Source organism: Physeter macrocephalus, chromosome 18, assembly GCF_002837175.3.
Source record: "Physeter macrocephalus isolate SW-GA chromosome 18, ASM283717v5, whole genome shotgun sequence".
In the NCBI taxonomy this organism is placed as follows: Eukaryota; Metazoa; Chordata; class Mammalia; order Artiodactyla; family Physeteridae; genus Physeter; species Physeter macrocephalus.
In genome coordinates this window covers 70,849,443-70,866,974 of record NC_041231.1, presented here as the reverse complement: position 1 = coordinate 70,866,974, position 17,532 = coordinate 70,849,443, and the positions used below count along the sequence as shown (strand labels likewise).

Sequence of the window (17,532 nt, the reverse complement as noted above, 5' to 3'; positions counted from 1 at the left end):
GCTTCCCTGGTGGCGCAGTGGTTGAGTCTGCCTGCCAATGCAGGGGACATGGGTTTGTGCCCCGGCCCGGGAAGATCCCACATGCCGCGGAGCGGCTGGGCCCGTGAGCCATGGCCGCTGAGCCTGCGCACCCAGAGCCTGTGCTCCGCAACGGGAGAGGCCACAACAGTCAGAGGCCCGCGTACCTCAAAAAAAAAAAGGAACATGGCCCTGCCAACACCTTGATTTCAGACTACCAGCCTCCAGAACTGTGAGAATAAATTTCTATCATTTTAAGCCACCCAGTTTGTGATAATTTGTTACAGCAGCCCTAGCAAACTAATACACCATCACTGCCGTAGACTCCTGCCCCAGTTCAGCCCCACTACAGCCACGAAGGTAAGGACCCCACACACAGGCGATTCTCCAGATGGGTGCTTTAATATGGCCAGTTATGATCATAGCTATTTTCTCCCAACCAACACCTCTGAATTCTGCATCTAGTAGGCCTGTTTCCTACACAAGGCAAGGTCCTCTGTCCTCTGCTTGGAAGGCTATAATCCAAGACGGGTTAAAACTTCAATAAATAAATATTGGTCCCAGGGGCAGTGCCTGGCAGGTGGTACCATGTGGCCATTCCTGGGCTCAGCCGAGGGTTGGGCTAGACGGGTCACTACTGCAGCTTCATGCCACTCCGGCGCCGAGAGTCCTTCCGGGCGATGGGGCTGAAGTTCACAATCTCCTTGTAAATGTGCTCTGAGAAAGACAGGGTGGTTCAAGGGGTAGGGAGTGCTGAGGGCAAGAGACATCCCCCCTCTCCCAACAGACATAGTGTGGAGCAGGAAGTCAGCTCAGTGCAGGGAGAAAGAAGTGCACACAGGAGACAGTATTCTCTCAGAGAGAAAGAGGTGATAGTCTCCAGGAGGGTGCTGGGACCGGCTGAGGGCAGGCAGGAAAACAAAGCAGGCAGAGGAGAGGGATGCTGCAGGCAGAGAGAGGAAGCAGCCCGAGGCCCCGAGCCCTTACGCTTCCATTCATCCACTGTGAGTTTCTCATGTTCTAAGAAATCATCAAATGGCTGCTGGGCCTCTGTTTCCTCCTCAGGGTCCCGGCAGGATTCAAAGAAGGGGTGGGTGAGGGCCTGAGAGGCGGTCAGGCGCTTGTCCACGTCCAGCTCCAGCATCTTCTCCAGCAGGTCTGCAGCTGCGGTCACAGAGTGTGAGCCTCACATGCCATGGAGAGCCCGCCCGCTGAGACAGACTGCGGGCCCCAAGACTCACCCTGGGGACTGGCATGCGGGAAGAGCTGACAGAAATCCTTCTTGGGGCTTTGTGGCAGGGACTGAATGTAGGATTTGGCCTGGAAGACAGAAAAGCACTGAATAATCCCCAGTTGTCAGCCCCTCAGGGGGCTGGGGGGTATAGAGCAGGGACCCCAGAAAAGCCCCTGAGCAGGGCTGAAGGCTCAGGTCAGAATCCAAAGTGAGATGAAGGCAAGAGCCCTTGCCAGGGCAGAGGAGAGGCGCAGCCTGCAGCCCACCTGGCCCTGGTCAGCCAAGCGCGCAGCCCTGGCCAGCCTGGGCCCATCTGCCACTCACCGCTTTGTCATTCAACTTCTGCACAAACTCAGCATCCGGCACCCCCGTCACTTTCAGGATCTGCGTCAGCTGGTCCAGGTCTTGGCAGCAGGTTAAGGCTCGGCCTCACTCCCTGTGGGTGGGTCTGAAGCTGCCCTTCCTGCTGCCCCTCCATCAGGCCCACCCAGCACTGTGGACCATCCAGGTTCCAGACCCTCACCTCCTCCTGCTTTTAGGAGGGGAGGTTCATCCTTCAAGACTCAGGTCTCTGGAAGGCTTCCTACCTGCCAGGCTGGGTAAAGGGTCCCTCCCCACAGATGCTCCTGCATGTGCCACCTTCTCGGCCTCATCCCACTCAGTCACCTCCATCCATTTCTTTGTCTACTCCCCACCCCACCCTCACACTCTGAGTTTGGCAGGGAGACCCACATCTTCTCCTTAATCCCTGCGCAGCACACACAGGCGCCCAGTTCAGGAGTGTGGTGCCAAAACGTCAAGTATTTTCTGCATGGTGTTGGAATGACAGGTGACTAGTTTTCATCACTTTGCTTCTCTGTACTTTAAAGTTGTTCCACAGGGAGCATGTATCACTTTCACATTAAGAAAAAAAGAGAGATTTAAGTAATAAAGTGTCTGTTGAAGGAATGAATCCCTGGATGCAGTGTGGCTTTTCCAGCAAAGGATACAATCTCTGCCCTTGAACAGAGTTTTCCCCATCAGCATCTCTGCCATGATACAGCCCACAGACCAGATGTCCACTGCAGAGGGAGGGGGAGGAAGTGTCACCTGGACCAGCTGACCAAGACCCAGCAGTCATCAAGAGTCAACCCAGAGTCACCAAGACAGCCTTGAGGAAGCTGTCAGAGAAGAACCCCAGCCCTATCCCCCTCCCCCGGGCAGCGGACCACTGACCAGTCTGGTTGTAGTGCATCCAGCTGAGGATCACCTCAGGGGCCCGGTACCAGCGAGTCACCACATAGCCAGTCATCTCTGGATCTGCATGCCGTGCCAACCCAAAATCCAAAATCTATGACTCGGGGCACATAGGAAAAAGGAGCTCGCTGAAGAGAGGCTCCCTGAGCAGCTTCTGGGGGCTCCTAAGGGAGAGGGGCCCACCCCAACCCCAGGCTGGCCCTGCCTGGGCCCACTCACCTTCAGCTCGCAGTCTTCATTCACAGCGAGGTTGCCTGGCTTCAGGTCCTAGATGAGAGAAGAGATGGAGCACTGGGCAGAGGCAGAGACGGGGGCTGTCCCCACTCGGCTGCCAGCCAGCGTGCGACCTTGGCCAGGCCCCTGCCCCTCTCTCTGGGTTCTGGTCTCCTGTGCAGAATGGGGGTTGGACTAGGTGTCCTCTAGGGCCCATCCAGCTCTAAGATGCCTCTTGGAGCCTGAAACACCCAGCTCAGGGCTTGCTTTGTTGGCAAAATTTTCCCAGAAAGTTCCCCAGAACACAGCAATTCTTCTGAGCAGGTCTTCCTAGGCCAAGCCTAGATCTGAAAAATCCACTTTCCCTGCTTCCTCCACCTCCTGGAACCCCCTAACCCTAACCCTAGCCCCCAGGGGTGGGCGGGGCCTCTGAGGATGTAGCAGAGAAAGCACTCACCCTGTGGATGATCCCAGCTGAGTGGATGTACTGTGTTGGGGAGAGAGAAAGAAGGGTGAATCCGGTGCCCGGCTTTTGCACCAGGTGTTTCAGGCTGGCTCAGAGATCTCCTCTGCCTTGTCATGGTGTGCTCTCCCAGCCTTCATGGTCTAGCCTCCCCCAAACCCCAGGTCTCAACACCAAGCCCCCCTCCCCTGCCATCTTGCAGGCTCCCACCCACCTTAAGACCTTTGAGCATCTGATACACCAGGTACTGGATCTTGTCCTCACCGAACTCCATCCCCATGATCTTCTGCAGGTCTGTCTGCATGAAGGGCATCACCAGGTAGCTGCAAGTCATGAGGACTTCTTGAACAGTCCCCAGCCCCACCCAGCTCCAGGTCCGAGCTCAGAGGAGGGCTAGGGGCTGGGCAGAACAGAGGCCTTAGGGATGACCTTCATGTGCAAAAAGAACCAGCCCCACCACAGCCAGCCAGACCCCCATGCAGTGGGCCTCCTGACTCCTGGCTCCCAGCCTGGCCCTGGTGGCTGCCCTGTTGGCAGAGCTCAGGGTAAGTATTTCAGCTGGAGCTGTGCTCAGGAAAACCAAATGGAGCAGTACTCCCTCTCTTCAAAGGTGTCCTCTGCTTGCCCTCCTCCACACCCCACAGAAAGCCACTGCTGTGAGTTAGAAACATTTCCCAGTATTTCCTTCTGCTTCTGTACAAATAATTCCTCCCCCAGAGGGTCATGCCCCACCAACATGACTCCTCAAACATACACAAATGTCCTCCTTCCAAGAAGGAAACAATAAAGCAGTTTCCAGGAGGGTGAAGAAGGAAGAAGGAGGTAGCTGAGCCAACACACCCTCTTAATGGGATTGCAAAACAGGTCGAAGTCAGCAAAATGTAACTGTTACTCAAGGCAGTAATAGCAAAGTCCAGAACAAAAAAGGATAAAGATTTAGGAAGGAATTTAAAAAAAAAAAAAGGATGTGGAGGCCATCTCCGTGAGCCTGTGACTTTTGAAGTCTCCCCCCAACTGACCACACCCCCGCTTCCCTCCTCCACACACCCCCCAGCACGGGGACCCTGCTCCATGCACAGACCCTTCCCCCACCTTTGTGTTTCACCTCTGCGTGGACCCTGATTCTTTGTTCTCAGCTGACAAACTCGCTGATGTCTCACTGTGATACAACCACCTTCCCCTGCTTAACCTCGTTTCAAGTAACCACCCCTTCTCTCTCTTTCCCTCCTGATCAAACTTCTAGAACGAGTGGTCCTCACCTCTTGACCCCACTGCCTTAACGTCCAGTCCCCTGATAACTTGGCATCTGCTCCCGCCCCACCAGCCCAACACATAACACCCATGGCTCCCTTTCTTTATATTGGAACTTTTGCAAAGCCTGACACTCCCTCAAAATTCTCTGCTGCTTCTACCTCTAATCAGGCTCTGTCTGTACATCCTCTTATACCTTTTCTTTAGTGTTGATACCTTTTGGTTTTTTTTGGCTGCTCCGGGTCTTAGTCTCGGCACACAGGATCTTTGTTACGGTGCGTGGGATCTTAGTTACGGCATGCGGGCTTAGTTGCAGCATGCAGGCTCTTAGTTGCGGCATGCATGCAGGATCTAGTTCCCCGACCAGGGATCGAACCCAGGCCCCCTGCATTGCAAGTGCAGAGTCTTAGCCACTGAACCACCAGGGAAGTCCCTTTAGTGTTGATACCTTAATGAACAGTATCGAATCATGTTCTACACTAGCCTGTCCCTGGGCTTTGGCTATCATCCACCAGTGATTATTCTGGCCCAAATCCACATCCCTAGCCCAGACCTTCCTAAACTTCAGGTTTATTTGCAGCTGCTGAACTGGAATGTTCATAGGCTCTTCAAAAATGAAGTGTCCAAAATGGAGCTCATTATCTTTCTCCCAAGATCTGTTTTTCCTCCACCTGGTATTCTGAGCAGGAACCTGGCATCCCCTGACCTATGCCACCTCTCCCAGCCACTGCATCCCAAGGGGTACAACGTTCTGATAGTCCTGCCTCTCAATGGGTGTCAAGTCTGCTCTCAGGACCCCATCACCTCTACTTTATTTGGATCAAGGTCGGGGTCTCGAACGCTACCCTCCAGGTTTCCTACCTCCCAGAGCTGCTCCCTGCTCCTTTCTTGCTGCCACCAGAGGGTATCCCCAAAATCTGATCTGACCACATCACAGCATCTCCCTGCTCAAAACCTCCACAGAGGATGCCTGTAGGATCAATTCTGGACTCAGCCTGACCCAACCAGCCTCTGGCCTCCACTAGCCACACTGCACTTGTCAATACTGCCCAAACGGCCCAGCCTCTTTCAGGTATCATGGCCTTTGCCCATGCAGTTCCTTCTACCTGGGCTGCCTTCAGCCCCTTCTACCTCAGGCAAATGTCAACTTATCCTTCAGGACTGAGTTCAAAGTTTTCTCCTCTGTGAAGCCCGCTGAGGCAGCTTGCAGTTTCTGGCTCTCTATCCAGACCTAGAGTACTGACCACCATTGTCAGTATTCACTACTGTCAGCCCCCGAGGTCCACTTTAAATTCCCAATGCTTGGGCTTCCCTGGTGGCGCAGTGGTTAAGAATCTGCCTGCCAATGCAGGGGACACGGGTTCGAGCCCTGGTCCAGGAAGATACCACACGCCACACAGCAACTAAGCCCGTGCACCGCAACTACTGAGCCTGTGCTCTAGAGCCCGCAAGCCACAACTACTGAGCCCATGTGCCACAACTACTGAAGCCCACGCACCTAGAGCCCATGCTCCACAACAAGAGAAGCCACCACAATGAGAAGCCCGCGCGCTGCAACGAAGAGTAGCCGCTGTTCACGGCAACAAAGACCCAATGCAGCCAAAAATAAATAAATTTATATATATAAAAAAATTCCCAATGCTAAGCCCAGCAACTGGCAGTATAGGGAAAACAAACCCATTCAAAATCACTGCATTAAATTGAAAATGAAAGCATCCTAACAAAGAGACCTGCAGCTGCATTTGAAATAGGACTGAAAAAAAAATTCACCTTCCCAAAGCTTCCTACATTTTAGACCAGGTACTGCACTAGCAAAGCTGTGCATTTAGCAACTAAATTTTCTCGTTTTGTGTGACTCTGACAAACATCCCATCAGCCAGAGGTGGCCAAGGCTTCCTGATCCTTGCTTCATGCAAGGAAGAACCCCAAGGTCCAGATCCACACCTGCGTCCCCAGGAAATGGTGAGGTACGTTGATGCAAACCCTGTAGGGACTGGCAACGATGTCTCTGTGGTGGTAAAGCTGGGCAAAGCAACGCAGATGAGCAGACAGCTCTGTGTCAGGCAAGGTCCATATAAAGCCCCTCCTACCTCTTCCTGCCGGCCTTTCTCTCCACCCTTGGCTGAAAGAATCTCTCCACAGCCCAGAGGCACAGGGACTCCTGGGGCAGGAAGCCCCCCTACCCAGAAGAGAGAATCTGGACCCTCCCCTTACTTGCTCCCCAGTGTCAAGTAAGGCCTGCAAATGTCCTGGAACCCAGCGCAGCTCGACTCACAAATCATGAAAGTTGCGTAGGGAAGAGGCTGGGGTGAAGACATCCAGGAGTCCGATGACCTGGGGAGAAGGTTGCCAGTGAGGACTGGGCAGCCGCTGCAGCCCTCTGCTCCCCTACTCTGGGGCCCCAGGCCTGCACAGGACCACCTTCCCTTTCCTAAAACACCATCTCCAGCAGGAGGCAGGTTCCCAGCCTTCTGGAAAGCAGTAAAAGGGGCAGAGGTGGAAGAGGAATTCCTCTAATTGGGAGGGAGTTTGCAGTGCACAGTCAGGCTGGGGAGAAGGGGAGGTGGACACTCCTGTGCTCACTGACCCCAAGTCTGGTGTTCAGGACAAGCAGCACAAACCCACTCTCAACTCAAGCAGGGAACCACAAGTGGTGAAAGGAATCAAGGAGGGAACAGAGAAGGGGTCTTCCAGCCAGAAGGCTCCCTGCCCTTGACCTTGGGTCTCTCACCACATCCAACCTTACCTGCCAGAGGGCTGGTTCAGAGCTAGGGGTAAGATTACCCCGGGTGGAGGCCATGGGGAGGGGTTTGCTGAAGAGGAATGGGGCTTAAAATGTGAACAATATTTTGAAATCATTATGTCAAATGCTTACCTTCCAATCTAGGTATCCTGCAGAAAAGCCTGGGCTCCAGGCCCAGCACTGGGTCATTAGTCTTCCTGGCTGCTTCAATCAGACAGTGTAGTCTAGAGGTCAGGCACTGGGGCCTGGAGCCAGGTTGGCTAGGGTTAAATTCTAGCTCTGCCACTGACTAAGCATTTAACCTGTGACTCTTTCTGTGCCTCAGTTTCCCCATCTGTATATGGGGGTAATAGTACTTATGTGATATTGTGAGGATTAAACAAGTTAGTTTATGCAAAGTTCTTAGAACTGTGCCTCGCACATAATAAGTGCTCGTATCTATTATTCTTGTTGTTATTATTTGGAAACAACACTAACCAGCATTCTGAGCACCACCTCTTAGATCTAGAACAACTACAAAGTTCCTCTGTGCCTATTTCCTCATAACAGTGAGACAGTAAGTTTGCACCTCATGCTCCACTGCCAAAAACTCCCTTTGCCCTGGCACCTGATTTTAATAATTAGGTGAGGAACAAGGATCAAAGGAGCAGGGAGGAGATTCCCCTTCTGCTGGCCCTGTTATGAGTTCCCTGCACCCTCGTGGGCCATCTCCCGTGTGCAACACACACACACACACACGGGCCTGGTCAGGACCACACACACACACACACACACACACACGCACACACACACACACGGGCCTGGTCAGGAACACACACACACACACACACACACGGGCCTGGTCAGGAACACACACACACACACACACACACACACACACACGGGCCTGGTCAGGAACACACACACACACACACGGCCTGGTCAGGAACACACACACATAAACACACACACACACGGGCCTGGTCAGGAACACACACACACAGGCCTGGTCAGGAACACACACACATAAACACACACACACACGGGCCTGGTCAGGAACACACACACACACACACACACACACACACACACACGGGCCTGGTCAGGAACACACACACACACACACACACACACACACACACACGGGCCTGGTCAGGAACACACACACACACACACACACACACACACACACACGGGCCTGGTCAGGAACACACACACACACACACACACACACACACACACACGGGCCTGGTCAGGAACACACACACACACACACACACACACACACACACACGGGCCTGGTCAGGAACACACACACACACACACACACACACACACACACACGGGCCTGGTCAGGAACACACACACACACGGCCTGGTCAGGAACACATGCACACACACGGGCCTGGTCAGGAACACACACACACACACACACACACGGGCCTGGTCAGGAACACAAACACACAGGCCTGGTCAGGAACACACACACATAAACACACACACACACGGGCCTGGTCAGGACCACACACACACACACACACACGGGCCTGGTCAGGAACACACACACACACACACGGCCGGGTCAGGAACACACGCACACACACGGGCCTGGTCAGGAACACACACACACACACACACAGACACACACACACACACGGGCCTGGTCAGGAACACACACACACACACACGGCCTGGTCAAGAACACACACACATAAACACACACACACACGGGCCTGGTCAGGAACACACACACACAGGCCTGGTCAGGAACACACACACATAAACACACACACACACGGGCCTGGTCAGGAACACACACACACACACACACACACAGACTTTAAAAATAGAAGTTCTACAAAAAAAGGATTCCTCCTATATACTTCTAAAGAGTAAATGTTCTAATTTACTTAGTCGCTAAAGATACAGTTTTTGTTGTTGTTGTTAGCATTAAATCGGGCTGGGCTTTTGGGAACAGAGATCATGTTTATGAGCACTTATTGTCTCAACAGTGATAAATTGAAATTGCTATTTCTAAAGAAAGTGTGTGGTTTTTTTTTTTTCCCAGAATCTTGATTTCCTTGAAACCCTTTATAGAACTTCAGAGACAAATTATCATAATTGATTATACTGTGATATCTGAATAAATTAAACAATATTTTAATGCCAACATTTTATCAGATTTGTAATTAGCTTTTATTCTAAAAAGATGAACTGGCCAAACATCTCTCAAGTGGTCATGCAATATTGCTGAAGGACATTCCAAGGAAATATCTTTTCATGAATTTTAAAATTATCCCTTGTAAATTTTTTAAAAATCCAATATATATGTCGCAATTGAAATTTATCATTACCAAATGATCTTGAAAGAATGAACCTATTTAAGCATATTTTTAGAATAATTTTTATCAACACTTCTCTCTACAGGTGTCTCACAATGCATTTTTTACCTTTTAAAATAATTAATATTAGTGAGATGCCAAACACCCAAGACATTAAAAATCAACCCCTGTGCCACAGAGTAATTGGGGCTAAGATAAAAGTTATAGTCCACAAAGGCTAAATATTGATCTGTTCAGTTTATATCCATTATTGCTGATCTTTCAGGATTTAAATATCGATTGTGCAGTGCAGTTACAATAAGCTAGAGCAAAAGCTCATCCATATTGCAATGCTGGGCAAAAGAAAAAGAGTTTTAACCTCAAAAAGCCTGTGCCCTAGTTAGAAAATGCCATCCTCCCTCTAAATCTTTAGCCTGGCTATGAAAAATTAATAATTTATTAAAACATATTTTATTACAGGACTTTCCCTCTGTCTCCCTGGCATGATGCCAGTGTACACCATGAAGTAACAGTTGGAAAATGACCTCCACTTCTTCAAATGAGTTGTTTCTTTAGTTTGGCTTAATATTAATCATTAATTATTAAAAAAATACAAGAAATGTTTCTCAGGATAGCTAAACTTTCATGCACATGTGGTTCTTTGCCAGAGTCTAAGATGATATCAGAGTGATGTTACTATGACTGTACCAACGATCCTAGAATTATAATGCATTGCTCTGATGATATATTAAACATTGACGTGGAAATTGAATATGTAATTGGCAATGACTGAAGGAAGCATGATTTAATACACACACACACACACACACACACACACACACGGGCCTGGTCAGGTACACACACACACACACACACACACACACACACACACACACACACACACGGGCCTGGTCAGGACCCTCTGTGGGGCTGCCCTCCACTCCCTGCCTCCCAGAAGCAGCCCCCAGGCCCAGCCTACGTTCTCATGCTGCATGTGCTTCAGCAGCAGCAGCTCGCGACAGGCCCGCTTGGCAAAGATCTCAGACTGGAAGGGCCGGCTCAGTTTCTTGATGGCCACCTTCTCCCCTGACCGCTTGTCGATGGCTGAGCTGTAGGGTCAAAGGCAGGTCAGCAGGCAGTGGCCCCCCCATCACAACCCTGGGACTCCAGATCCTGGGTGGTAACTCCCAGGCCATCTAGGAAGCCATGGCCATCCTCACCCCAATCCCTCTTGGCCAGCAGTCTAAGCTGGGAGGAACTGATGCCCACCACCTGGAATGTGAGTGAGCAGCTGACAGCACAGTGGAGCTGGGAGAAGGGGGAGAGAGCAGGCAGAATCTGAGAGAGGTGCACTGCCCCTGGGTCAGACACAAGTTAATGCCAACAGGATCCTGAGCAACTTGGCAAGTCACTTCTTGTTTGGGCCTCAGTGTATCCATTTGTAACAATGGCGATTCGCCCGGATGAACTCTGGGGTCCTCTGTAAGGTTCAAGTCCTGGAGAAACAGATCCAGTCCTAGTTCAACCCACAGAAACTCCCACCAAGCCGGTAAGAAAAGAGAGGTGGCGCCTGGAGTGGCCCTAGGCCAGCCTCCAGAGCCTGAGGCCCCTGCTCCTGCTCTGCTTCACTGCCCAGCTTGCCGCCTCCTCCCAGCTCCAGGCCTCTGCCCCGGAAAGGCACCCGCGAAGTTCTTCCAAGCCCGCAGGGCTCTGGGCCTTGGGGTCCTCCATCAAGGTGGTGGGCGCACAGCCTCGAGCGCCAGCAGGAGAGGCGACACGGAAGGCGGGTCCGGGAAGGGGGCAATGGCTGGGCCCCGGCTCTTCCGGAAGCTCCACCCGCGTCCCGGTTCCTGGGCGCCGACCATAGGTCCACCCCGATGCCCCAGGCACCGCCCCCCGTGCCCCCCCGCCGGCGCACAGGCCCGGGGGTCTCACCACACGGCGCCGTAGGCCCCGCTGCCTACGTGCGTCAGGGACACGTAGGTCTTGGGCAGCTCCCAGGCGGTCTTGTTGACGTCCTGCTTGTAGAAGCCCATTTTCCAGGTGAGGTTCATCCCGGGCACTCAATCTCGGCGGCCCCAGCGCGATGGCTACGTTCGCGGCCCGCCAGGCTCCCAGCACCCGGCCCCCGCCCGCGGTCCCCGCGCCGCCCGCTCCTCCCCACCCCGTGCGAGGGCGGGGGCCCCGGCGGCCAGCCCCGCGTCCCACCTGCCGGCTCGCCCAGGTGCGCCCCGCGGCCACGCCCAGGCCTGCCCAACGGCAAGCTGGGGAGCCCGATTTCCGCCAGCCCCGGTGTTTGGCGCCCGGACCACAGACCAGCTAGAAGCGGCAGGTGAGCCGCCCTGCAGGGAAGGGGTGCTTCCCGTCGTGTGCTGGGGTGGGGCTGGGGGCCCGATAGACCCGAGGGGCTCCCACGGATGGCGGAGGGCAGGAAGATAGAGCCTCTCAGATTCCTCCAGCGCGGGACTCTCTAGGAAGATCTCCCTGGAGATTCTGAAGACAATTTTGGGAAAAAACAAAGCAAAACAAAACCCCACATCTTTTGATTATGGAAAGTTTCAAACATATACGAAAGTAGACAGACTAGCTCCTCACATTTGAATGTGCACACGAATCCCCTGGGAATTATATTTTATTAAATACAGATTCTGATTGAGTAGATCTGGGGTGGAGTCAAGATTCTGCATTTCTAACTAGCTCCTAGGCTCCGAAGATCTCTGGACCACACTTTGATAGGGAGGTTCTAGTGACCCTGCATGGCCCCAATCCCACAGCTTCAACAACTACATCAACTCCTAGTCAATTCTGTTTCCTCTGCATACTTCCTCCCCCATCATTTTGAAGCAAAACCAAGCATCATATCATTTCATCCATAAATATTTTTTGTATCTCTAAAAGATAAGGATTATTTTAAAAACACAACTACAGTATCATTTTTACACCTAAAATTAATAACAGTAATCCTGTAATAACAACTATCCAGTCTAGGTTCAAATTTCCAGTTTTGAATGTAGTTTTTGCTGGTTTCCTAATGCCTCATGAGGGCAATGACAAGCCAAGGCCTTCTGCCACCTGTGTCTGGTGGCTTGTGCATCCTGGAGAAGATTCTGTGCTCAAATTAAATTACCGAGAACGCCCAGGAACAGGGTCAGGGGCGGAGAATGGCTACAAGGGGTCCAGATACCTGGCCTGGGAAGGGGATTGTGGAAGGGGTGGGGGGACCACTTTCTTCACTTTGTCAACAGTAGAGAAGAAGGAAAGGAACTTGCTCGTGGCCTGCAGAAAGCTGGGGGTCCTCCCTAGAGAGTCTTCTGAACCCAAACCCTATGCCACAGCCCCTCCCACACAGTCCTGCAGCATCGGGCACAGCCCAGACCATTGGGGGTTTGGGGGAGGGAGACGCAGGGATCCCACAGAAATGCCCAACAGGCATTGCAGACGGGGAATCTGTCTTACGCATATCTGGCACACAGTAGGATGTGTAAAACTATATGGAGAATGAATGGAAGAGTCAGTCCATTAAAAGAGAAAAAATATTTTTTTAATGAACCCTTGTGTTTGCCACGTACCAATCATTATTCTAAGTGTTTTACACACACACCTCCCTTAATCCCGGTTAGAGGCCTATGAGTCAGTTGTAGTATTATCCTCATTTTAGAGATGAGGAACCTGAGGTACAGAAAGGTTAAGTAACTTGCCCAAGGTCACACAGCTGGTTAAGGGACAGAGCTGGGTTGAAGAAGCTAAGACCATCTGGTTTGAGACTCCAAGGCTATGCATTGTCTCTGGGTTGAGAGGCATTGCTTCTTAAAGGAGATGGCCTGTGTTTCAAATCATCTGCCTCACCCATCATAAGGACATGTCTACTGATCAAACCATGTCTCCCTCATACATCCTGCCCTAGAAATCTGACATACTTCCCACCCTCCCCCCTGCCCCACCCCCTACTCCAGACCTGAGACACTATAGGAGGAGAAGGTGAGGGGCTATGAGCCTGGGAGGGCTGCAGGAGTTTTGGGTCTTGGGGGTTGGTGGTTCCAGTGGAAGGCACTCTGATTCTGAAGTTGGGGCAGGATCCTGGAAGGCAGAGTCTAGGGCTGGACACAGGCAAGAGAGAGTTGTCCGGGAGACTCAGGTTTCCTTCTGGATTGAGGATCCAGTTCTCCAGGGTAAGGATGGGCCTTGAGCCTCTGTGCTGTGTGTCTCGAAAACCTGAGTGTGGCAGAGGTGAGCCCAGAAAGGTGAGGAATACCAGGGAAGTGCTCATTGCCCAAGTGGGTACAATCCTGCAAGAGCACGAGCTGGTCACTCAGGTTGTGGCTCTGAATTCGTCTTAAGCAATGGTCAGGAAGTGACTCAGGCCTCAGACTCTGCTGACACTGACCCCCACCTCGGGCCTCTGCTGGACCTGTGTTTACTCAGCAGCCAGGCAGCCTTGGAAAGATGGCCTTGGGCGGTCTTGTGTGGGAAGTCACGAATGGGAGAGGAAGAGGAGGGGTCACTGAGGACCTCCTGGGTGCCCCCTCCCACAGTACCGGGGCTCTCTTCTCTTTGAGCTCCAAGGCCCCTCTGCTCTCCTCCTCCCAGACACTGGCCCAGTGTGGTCGGTTTTTGCCCTGTCAACGTCGAGGCAGGGGGTGAGGAAACCAACTTTGGAATGGAGACCTGTGTTTCCATCCTGCCTCTGCACTACCAGCTATGTGACCCTGAGCAAAGTTCCTTCCCCTCTCTGAGTTTCAGTGTCCTCCTTGTAAAATGGAAATGATATTAAAACATGATAAGTATATTTAAAGGGTCCTGGGAATGTTTCATTCCAAGTGCAGTAAAACAACAACCCAATGAGGTAGAGACTGTCAATGCGTCTAGCCAAAGATCCCCAGAAACACACCTGTGGGTGAACAAGCTGGGTTTGTCACTCACTGCATTGAGGGGAGAACATGCATGTGGGAACCGGGGGCGGGGGTGTGTGTGTGTCTCAGTAAGAGGGTGTTGGAAAGGACTTATTGTAAGGTTTGGGCTTGCGTTAGGTAATTTGGTAGAGGGTATAAGGAAGCCGGACTTTGTTCCAGATGAGGTGCCATCAGGAAGTGGAGGTGATTCTGTGATTAGGTGTCTTAAGAAATCTTATCTGGAAGGACGGCCAACTAGGATGAGGAGAGAGCCGTAACTGGTAAAGCAGCAGCCTTCACTCAGGGTAGCTAGATGAGGGTGTTTGGTCATGTTTGTGGTTTGGACAATACTCGTGTTTTCTCTGTGTTCAGACATGATTACAGAGTGTCCTGCTTTTGTCTTGATCCGTTGTGGTCACAGATGGCCTTGTCTGCATTCAACAGGAGCACATCAAGATGAGCTGTGCTCGGCCAGCTCCGAGCAATGCCAGGGCCTGGCTGATGGGACTGGGCAGCTCCCAGGTATCAAGATACCATTATTTCCTTAGTACAGATGGAGAAACTGAGGCCCAGAGACGTTAAGTTATTTACCCAAAGCCACGCATGACCAAGAAGGTGGTGGACGTGGTCTTCAAACCTGGTGTCCTGCTCCAGAGTCTATACGCTTAACCACCAGCCAGGCCGCCTGGCACCCAGCAAGTGCCTGAGAAATGCCTGTTCTTGTAGTGCTGTCTTCCTAGCGAGCCTGTGAGCCTCTGGAGGGCAGGGACATGGTTTTAGGGTTGCAGACTGACTTCTTAGAAACTGAGACAAAAGCCCCACATGATTACGAGTTTGGGTGCCCATCCTGGCCTCCCAGACTGCATCTTGACTCAGAAATATGGCAGCTCCTCCAAAACTACGGTCCTTGCGGTCCCAAAGAGCAAGGCCAGCTACTCAAATTCTCACCATGATTGGCCATGAAACCTCTACAAAAAGAGAAATTATGACCTGCCTGGGGTCTTACAAGCATGAAACAGCAAGGCAGCCTGAGAGCTCTGGCCCCAAATCTGCGAGGGTCCCATGCTCCTTAGGGGCTTTTGAAACTCCACGAAACAATCAAAATTGCAAGGAGGTGGGGAGATGCAGAGGGAAGGCCCCCTGCACGTGGGGGCTACTCTGTGGCTTGTTAAGTTAGTTAGTGAGCCTCAGACAAATTGGTTAGCCTCGCTAAACCTTAGTTTCCTCATCTGTGTAATGGGAGTAAGTAACAATACCCACCTCATGGGGCCGTCATGAGGACTAAAAGAGACGACAGAAGTGTCTAATTCAGTGCCTGGCACATCGTAGGTGCTCGCCAGATGCTCCTTCCCCAGTGCTGTCCAGCTTTGCCTCCCTGGCCCAGGTACCCGGCTGCTCTGACCTTTTGCTGTTCAGTCCCAGCTGCAGAAGCAGCTCCCTAGTCAGCTCCAACTCACGTCCAACTCCTTTATCAAGGTTTTGGCCAAATACCCAGCCCAAGGATTCATACACCCATTCATTCAACATTTACTGTGTGCCAGGGACGGATCTGGGTGCTGAGGATGTAGCAGAAATGCAACAGATAGGACTTCCCCGGCGGTCCAGTGGTTAGGGCTCTGCGCTTCCACTGAAGGGGGCCCAAGTTCGATCCCTGGGCGGGGAACTAAGATTCCACGTGCCACACAGCATGGCCAAAAAAAAAAAAAAAAGAAATGCAACAGATAATAATCCCTACCGGGTGGACCTGACATTCTGGTGGGGGAGGCAGATGAAAGACCAGTGAACAAATATACAGTATTGGGTTGAACCATGTGACCTTGCTGATATTTGACAATTTTATATGGCTCAGTCAAATGTAACGCCAGGTAACAGTAAGTGCTGTGAAGAAAATACTGCCAGGTAAGGATATAAAGAAGGACTGTGAGTACTGTTTTTAGATGTGGGAGGAGTGGGAGAGGCAGAGGAGGTCTGTAGGAGGAGGTGACATTGGAGCAGCACCTGAATGAGCAAGGGAGTGAGCCAGGCGGATCTCTGGGGGAGGAGCAGGTGCCTGCCTTCCGAACGTTTCCTCTCTGTTCCCACATCGGACCTGCCCTCCAGCCTCATTCCTCCGGTGCCCCTCCCCCTCCCCACTCCAAAAGACTCTGGTAAACCCTCCAGCTCAGCACACCTGGGGGCAGCTTACTGGCCTCTGGCTTACTGGGCCATCTTCCCGCAGTGCCTCTTCCCCTTCTAGGGAACTCAGGGCCAGAACAGAACATCCATCCCAAGAACAGAACATCAGCCATGCCCTGCTCACAGGCACCCCTCCATTGCAGAGCTGTTCTCTCAGCCTCCCCACCCCTTGCCTTGACCTGGTCCTCTCTCCCTGCCTCAGCGCTAGCACCCCCTGGTGGAGGATGGGGGTAGGGACAGCTCTGCTGGAGTGGCAGCTCCCCGCACAGCCTTCTTGGGACCCAGAAAGCGCACCTCCCCTCTTCACACCCTACACCACGCTGTCCTTCACGCCCCCTCTCCTCCACCCAAGAGCCACCTCCCTTCACCCAGCCTACTGGACGGGCTCTCCTGTCCTTGACCCAGTCCTGTGAAGACGTGGCCTGGGGTCCGTCTGGTGGAATATTCCAGCAATGTCGAGGCCTCCGCTCCCTCTGATCTCTGCATTGTCCTTTGTAGCATTCACCACACTTTTTTTTTTTTTTTTTTTTTTTTTTTTTGCGGTACACGGGCCTCTCACTGCTGTGGCCTCTCCCGTTGCGGAGCACAGGCTCCGGACGCACAGGCCCAGCGGCCATGGCTCACGGGCCTAGACACTCCGCAGCATGTGGGATCTTCCCGGACCAGGGCACGAACCTGTGTCCCCTGCATTGGCAGGCGGACTCTCAACCACTGCGCCACCAGGGAAGCCCCACCACACTTTTAATTACTCTGCATTGTCCTCTGTGAGGTGTCCATCTCCACAAATGGAAAAATGGCTGCATGAGGGCAAGGACAGTGTCTTGGTCACTGCTGAGCCCCCAGCACCATGCTGGCCCACAGTAGGTTCTCAGTAAAGACTTAGTGAAGGAATGAACCAAAGATTTTTGTGTCTCTTGTGGGTACAAGAGGCAGTGAGGGGATGTGGTTTGAGGACCCAAATGGTAGACCTGAGGGAACAACAGTAGGGGAAGGTGCTTGGCATCCGTCTA

General features: G+C 52.4%; 1 protein-coding gene and 1 non-coding gene across 6 annotated transcripts; both read right to left on the bottom strand.

Moving 5' to 3' along the window:
* Nucleotides 1-401: 401 nt before the first annotated feature.
* On the bottom strand, nt 402-11,597 carry MAPK13 (mitogen-activated protein kinase 13). Of its 5 annotated transcripts, XM_024121872.3 has the most exons (12): nt 11,394-11,597; nt 10,438-10,567; nt 6,691-6,749; nt 3,379-3,487; nt 3,159-3,188; nt 2,708-2,755; nt 2,468-2,582; nt 2,242-2,313; nt 1,577-1,656; nt 1,260-1,338; nt 1,006-1,182; nt 402-735 (listed from the first exon to the last, which is right to left on the bottom strand). In XM_024121872.3, the coding sequence occupies exons 1-12, from the start codon at nt 11,510-11,512 to the stop codon at nt 653-655; spliced, it is 1,101 nt and encodes a 366-aa protein (XP_023977640.1). In that variant the 5' UTR covers nt 11,513-11,597; the 3' UTR covers nt 402-652. The 5 variants fall into 5 exon arrangements, with proteins under 5 accessions (XP_023977640.1, XP_054936146.1, XP_028334254.2 ...); XM_055080171.1 differs by lacking the exon at nt 402-735 and having other exon boundaries at nt 744-1,182; XM_028478453.2 differs by lacking the exons at nt 402-735; nt 11,394-11,597 and adding an exon at nt 11,140-11,249 and having other exon boundaries at nt 744-1,182.
* TRNAA-UGC (transfer RNA alanine (anticodon UGC)) lies at nt 4,771-4,843 on the bottom strand. The gene has a single exon. It is a non-coding gene; the product is annotated as a tRNA-Ala (tRNA).
* Nucleotides 11,598-17,532: the final 5,935 nt, after the last annotated feature.